Here is a 6,462-nt window from a genome sequence, read left to right on the forward strand (position 1 = left end):
AAATCACAAGTAAGGAGTTCGGTTAGAGATAACCGATAGCACGCGGAGACGAGGATGTATTCCCGTGTTCCCTTCCTTTGCAAGAAGGTACGTCACGTTTGGAGGGGTGGAGGTCCCACGAAGGATTCCCCACGCCACGAAGGCTCACCCTATTCTCCGGAGCCTATCCCACGAAGGAATAGCTCACTCAACTTGTGGTAGACTTTGAGGTAGCCTCTAAACCTTCACAATCTTGCCCGGAGCAAATCCACAGCCCGGATGCTTCCGGACTCCTCTTGCCCACCTAGGGTTTCCAAGGAACCCTAGGAAGCAAGCTTCTCGATGAATACAAGAGGGAATGAGATTTGGCTTGGTAGAACAGTAGATCGGGTCCTCCTCTAGTGATTCCCCGGAGGAATTTGAGTTTGGGTGGAGGAGGAGGGAGATCGGAGGCTTTTGGTGTTTCTAGTAATGGAGTAAGAGAGAGAGAGAGAGCTCAAGAACAGCTTGTAATGTAGTGCCTACCCCTTCCAAGGTAGGAGAAGGGGTATTTATAGTGTTCTTCGAAATCTAGCCGTTGCAACTTGCCACATCATCAATTTCCTCGAGGAACCCGGTCGACCGGATTTGGCGCCGGATCGCCGGCGCAGCCGGCCGACCGGGCCTGTGACCGGGACGGCCGGTTTCAACCGGAGCTGGGACCGGGTCTTGACCGGACGAGCGTCTGAGCTTACCGGATCATGCCCGGATGGTACAAGTGCAAACTCCGGTTGGGCGCCGGGGATGGTCGGTCTGGAACCCGGTCCAACCGGGTCGTGGACAGGATGGGCCGGTCCAAACCGGGCTGGCGACCGGACGTTGACCGGGTGATCGCCCAGCCTTTACTGGATTCTGCCCGGATGGCACAAGCGCTGGATCCGGTTGCCGCCGGGCTGCTTAATATATTATGTTTTTACCTCAAAAAAAAATCAATGCGAGCGAGCAACACCCAAGTGCCCGAGTTCCGAAATAGTTGCGGGCTTTCACACCAGATTTGCCTAAAATAGAGCGAAACAAGCGGGCCACAGATAAGATGTTCGGCCGGAAAACAGATCGGACTTTTCAAGCGTGTTATATTTCGGGTCGGAGGGAGCACTCGACTCGACTTGTCTCATCCCGATTCCAGAAAAAAAGGACTCGCCCCTCTCATCCCCAAGTTCTGCACCCCTCGGCCCCGCCGCACCTCTTTCCCGTTGAAATCTCCCGAGAGCGTACGATGGCTTCCAAGCCTACCCGCATAGGTGAGCTTGCCTCAATCTCTTCCCCACTCTATCTCTCTCATACGCTTAGTTCTGTTTGTTTGATTCGTGTTTGCTTGATTTATTCACAGGAAAGTACTATTACAAAATTCCTGGCACAGTCAAGCTGCTATTCGAGACACCCTCTGGCTTCGCAATTTTCTCTTTTGATGAGAAATATCTCAAGAAAAGTATTGAGGTACTACTTGATTCGTTCTTTCTTCGGTGCAGATGCTCCTTTAACATCATCCAATTAATTTATTCTGTTTCTCTGCAGCACATCTGGGTATTCTTCGTGGGTAACTACTGGCACAAGAATGTTAGTGAAGCTACCATTTTCCTCCTCGTTAATTACCTTTGCGGGTGGGGGTGGGGCTTTATTACATTCACTACCTGTTACTTCTAAGTGACAAAACAATAAGAAAACACAGCCTATACGTGTAACATGCTGTTGGGGATTGTGGAACTTTCTAGGTTTACTAAATTCACTCGTAACAAAAATTCTATGAGTTATTTAGGAAATGCTGTTACTGCACATGCGCAACTGAAAACTTATTTTGAGGACTGACATGATACTACTGCCGAGATTGCCGCCCTGGTATTTAAAAGGAATACTAGTAAGCAGTAAAAACTACCCCCTCTCTCCATGAAGAAGTGTACTTCTAACTTTGTCAAACTTTTCAAATTTGAACAGCTTTATAAAAAAAAAGTATCTACATATGTCGGCAAGTTGGTATGTTATGAAACCACATTTAGAGAAGGATCTAATTTAGTGTCATAAAAGCTACTGCTTTTCCCTGTAGAGTTGTTCAAATTATGAAACCTAGAAGTACACTTATCTTTTTCCTATAAAGTTGATCAAATTTTGAAACCTAGAAGTACACTTTTTCGGTGATGGAGGGAGTACAGTGCATGAACAGGTTTAATAGTTCCGCTGAATAATCTGGAATAAACAAAGATTTGAGCAAGGCTACATATTTGTGGCTGAGGCAGTTCCTACTGAGTTACCCCACCTCATGACACAGCTGAAACACACATTTCATAATATGGCTAGTTGATGAGCTTTGTTTCCTTTTCTATTCTAAACATGCTTGCCCTTGTTCCTCAGATTGTCTGGCTCCATGAATTCCGAGCATTCGAGGACAAGCCCAATGTCTTTAACCTTACTGCCCAGACAATAGACGTCAGCCTGGTCAAGATGCTCGGGACGCACTGTGGCTTGGACGAGACACTAGTTGTTGGAAGCCGTGGATATAAAGACATAATAGAAAAAAGAATGGTATGTATAACTGTCTAATTAGGGCTTTATGTCTAAGCTCCCTAGTTGTTTATACTTGTGCGCACAGTACATATTACTATTTTCTTTTTCAGGGGCTGAAGTGTCTGTTTGATGATGCCGTGAAGGAGGTGATGTGGGGTCTGCAGAATCTCATGCATACTTTAGTGCCTCAAGAACAGTCTAAGATTACTAAGGACGACCGGCTTCCCATGAGCCTAGGATTGAATATGGTCTTAAATCGTTACAAAATTAATGTCACGCAAGAGATGGTGAGCTTAGTGCTTGTCCTTCTGCTCTTTGATATGCAATGTTTTCTGTTTTATCTCGATCTTTTCATGCAATTGCCCTGTCTTGTGCACTCATAACACTTATTGCCAGTGGTGAAAGGTTTTCGTCGAGACACTCTTTTTTTATCATGGACTATATTTGAGAATCTTGATTTGTTTATTCATCTTCTAAATTTGTTTGTGTCTTTTCATGTTTCTTTGAGTGATTAATCAATGCTCATTTTTATCCAGCTTAATGAATATATTATTAAGAAGACTTCAAAAGTGTATGCTACCGATTTACGTGAAAAAGCTCATCTGAAGTTCTTGCATAGAATGTTTGACGAGGATTTTAAGGAGTTCTCTAAGGTTGATAGCACGTACTGGACTTTATCCAAATTTGCAACAGCTCTGAAGATAATGTTTGATCCTGATGGAGCACTTAAATTTGGTAATCCTCACAAGGTGAAGCTTATTTTTTAGCGCAGAACTTATAGTATTTATATTTATATATATGTTAGAAAGTTTGCAATTTAGCTGTGTGCTGAAGTATGCTTGTTTCAGATGTTCTCACACGACGAGCTTTCAATGATTAAGCGTGATGCACATCTATATCAACAGAAGTTAAATAAGGACCTTATCTTGGCAGTCTACCATAACACTGTTATTTTTCGCGAGGGCAGGGCAGAATTGCTGTACGAATTGCGCTGCTTGGTTGAGCAGGCTAAAGCAGCACTAGAAACTGAAGAAGTGCAGGAGAAGCCTGCAACAGTGCAGCAGAAGCAAGTTGACCGCACATGTGTAACAGTGGATCTGGCAGTACCCAACCGAAGTAGCCTCGATGAGGTACACCACTGTCGTTTTAGCTGATCGTTTTATATGTTAATTGTTCATACAACTTTGCTGGGATACCTCATTCAGCACGATGATGATTGATTGCGCATGTCCAGCCCTACCTTCATGAATCTTGCCATCGTCATGTGTTGAAGCGAGCCTGTCATAGCAAACAACAGTATTGTATTTTCACAGCTTTTGATAAACATTAATGTTGATACACATACGTTGATACTATCTGATTTTCCTGCCTCCACATCACCCCTTTTTCTCGACCAGTGGCTGTTTCCGTCGCGCATGGATTTCCCTACGAATCCACTTCGTGGGCTGGATATACAGGGGCTAGACTTTGTGGGCTGGATTTACAGGGGCCAGACTTTGTGGGCCGGACGTCGCTTCGCGACTCGCTCGTCGTTCGTACTGGAGGAAATTGCACATAACACCATATGTTGGGGCATGATTTGCACAGAACCACAACCATGTCTAGTTTTTGCACAGAACACCATATTTTGTTGTAATTGTTGCACAAAACACTAAATAGGGATATTAACTCGTTTACAAAATTAGGCACATGGGTTGGTTATGCGCTGCCCGCAGACGGCAACGTGTATGCGTGCGTCCTATCGAAAAATCCTCGAGCCTGCCCATTAGTGGCCGAGGGAGGTGAGGAGACGCGGGCCCACACGCACTACAAACGTCGGCTGGTCTTAATAAATGAAGATCGCGGTTGTGCTCCAATCACTTGTCCTGTCCCCACGCACACGCGCTAGCTGATCGTAATAACCAGGCGCGGAGGCCGGTGTCGGCCATCCTGTTATGCGGCTCCGCGTGCCGCCCGGAGATCCTCCGCAGCCAAGCCCACCTCCCGCTGGATGTGCAGCAGGATCCGGTGTACACCTTCGACTCCCCGATGTGAAGCTGGTGGTTTGAGGCCGAGCACGACGCTCGACGGTAGATGATCGAGGTGCACCTCGAGGGCCTCGACGATGATGATGTCAACAACGAGGCCTAGGAGGCGTACCTACCGCTGCCACCGCTGCCCGTGAAGGAGGATGAGTATGTGCCAACGAAACACGAGTGTTCAGGGTACACCTTCCCTATGCCGCACCACGGACGTCCCGAGGAGCGCGCCCGATGGATTGGCCTCGAGGCGGCCATCCAGGCGTCGCAGCAGGTGTTGCCACCACCGTCGTCGCCTGCACCGGAGAACCTACCTCCCCCTCGACCATTTTGCCCCTAGACTAGGTGCAGGCCCTAGTATTGAGAATGAAAAAGTGGATTCGTTCCGGAGGAGGGAGGCGACGACGATGATCAGAGACTGAGACGATGGCGGTGGGGTCGAACAGTAGGAAGAGTTATGCGGCAGGTCCTAGTCGGGGTCCACGCCGGAGTCCACGTATGTACTGTCAATGGGCTTATGGGACTAATTATGTATCAAACGAACATAACAAACCTATTTAGTGTTTTGTGCAACAATTACAACAAAATATGGTGTTCTGTGCAAAAACAAGTTATGGTTGTGGTTCCTTGCAAAACATGCCCCAATATATGGTGTTATGTGCAATTTCCTCTTCGTACTGAAAGGAGCAGTCGCCGATTCGTCGTTCGTCTTCGCCTTCGGGCACTGAATCTCTGCCGCCATCTTCGCCTTCGGGCACTGAATCTCTGCCGCCGCGACGTATGACCTTCTGTCAACAAATGCTCCCACCGCGACAGACGCATATCAAGCGTCAGTAACCGCGCAGCAACTCATCTCCGTTTCCCACTTTTGTTGCCATTTATTCCTCTTGATGCACTGCACACCTCCACCCATCTTCTTCATATACGGTCCAGCTCCTCATTCCTTCAGCATCCCTCCTACACTCTATCTCCATCATGTGTTGAGCTTTTCATCCATCCACTCCTTTCCCACTAGAACGACATGGATCTGCTGCTCCAATCTCACTCTGACCCATGTGGATTTGATGATTTATAATGTATTTCTTTCAGATCTGCTTTTGTTGTCAGCTAACAAATCTGTACGGTTTTGTTTACCTACAAATCTTATTTGACATGTTCTAAATTGTGAAAAAATCGAATTTCTCACCTTGCAGCTTTGCCGAAAGTCAGTATAATACTCACCAGATGGTATGTGAGCCCAAATTCCTCTTTTATGACTTCCTATTATGTGTGCTTCGTTGAGTTGAACTGCAGGTGTGTCGATGGTGTCAGTATGATCACCATAGACTCATGAAAAAAAAATATCAACAAGACACACATACACATGTGAGTTTCCAACTTATCAATATCCCAATGTAAATTTGATCCTGATCTCTCACCACACCATGAGCGCTTCTAAAAGGAGAGCGTCCAAAGTGGGAATCAGTATTTTTAGTACAAAGTTGCTTCCTCAAAAGGACGGTACAAACAGAAGATCCAAAGTAGATGTCATGGTATATCTAGCAATTGTTTTCTCAATGCAAATTCGATCCTGATCCAAAGTATTAAGAGATTTCATGCTTGCATTGCTTTCTCTGTTGGCAGATTATATTGGTTGTAATGCTGAATCATTGAAACATAACCGGCAGAATTGTATTGCAGATTAGGCATTCTTTTGTATAAAATAAATATCTTCAGCTGTGAGCTAGATTGTGACATCTACGATGGATCTATCGACCGTGCAATTTTTTACCATGTTTGAGTTCAGCATATTCTTCACTACCTTTCATTGTTGTAGCGTTCTCTTCATCAAGCTGTATTCTCATAGTTGATGTACGGAAGAGCTATCTACTCAACTTTGACTGATTTCCTTACACTCTTCGTGCACATCTAACTGTAATATTTAATG

The 6,462-nt window shown here is 45.7% G+C and overlaps 1 protein-coding gene across 3 annotated transcripts; it reads left to right on the forward strand.

The window, feature by feature from the left end:
• The first annotated feature begins 1,119 nt into the window (after positions 1 to 1,119).
• LOC127302172 (probable nucleolar protein 5-1) lies at positions 1,120 to 4,052 on the forward strand. 3 transcript variants are annotated; one of them, XM_051332573.1, is made up of 7 exons: positions 1,120 to 1,259; positions 1,349 to 1,455; positions 1,534 to 1,575; positions 2,365 to 2,535; positions 2,628 to 2,804; positions 3,054 to 3,266; positions 3,366 to 4,052. In XM_051332573.1, the coding sequence occupies exons 1-7, from the start codon at positions 1,235 to 1,237 to the stop codon at positions 3,669 to 3,671; spliced, it is 1,041 nt and encodes a 346-aa protein (XP_051188533.1). In that variant the 5' UTR covers positions 1,120 to 1,234; the 3' UTR covers positions 3,672 to 4,052. The 3 variants fall into 3 exon arrangements, with proteins under 3 accessions (XP_051188533.1, XP_051188534.1, XP_051188535.1); XM_051332574.2 differs by having other exon boundaries at positions 3,485 to 3,662; XM_051332575.1 differs by having other exon boundaries at positions 3,054 to 3,252; positions 3,366 to 3,538.
• Positions 4,053 to 6,462: the final 2,410 nt, after the last annotated feature.

Source organism: Lolium perenne, chromosome 5 (assembly GCF_019359855.2).
Source record: "Lolium perenne isolate Kyuss_39 chromosome 5, Kyuss_2.0, whole genome shotgun sequence".
Taxonomy (NCBI): domain Eukaryota; kingdom Viridiplantae; phylum Streptophyta; class Magnoliopsida; order Poales; family Poaceae; genus Lolium; species Lolium perenne.

What these genes read in the sequence shown, in the direction of transcription:
- LOC127302172 (XM_051332573.1), top strand. Translation starts at nt 1,235, where the DNA reads ATGGCTTCCAAGCCTACCCGCATAG. An exon ending in ATCTCAAGAAAAGTATTGAG is followed by an intron (nt 1,456 to 1,533) that starts GTACTACTTGAT and finishes GTTTCTCTGCAG; the next exon opens with CACATCTGGGTATTCTTCGT. An exon ending in GTAACTACTGGCACAAGAAT is followed by an intron (nt 1,576 to 2,364) that starts GTTAGTGAAGCT and finishes CTTGTTCCTCAG; the next exon opens with ATTGTCTGGCTCCATGAATT.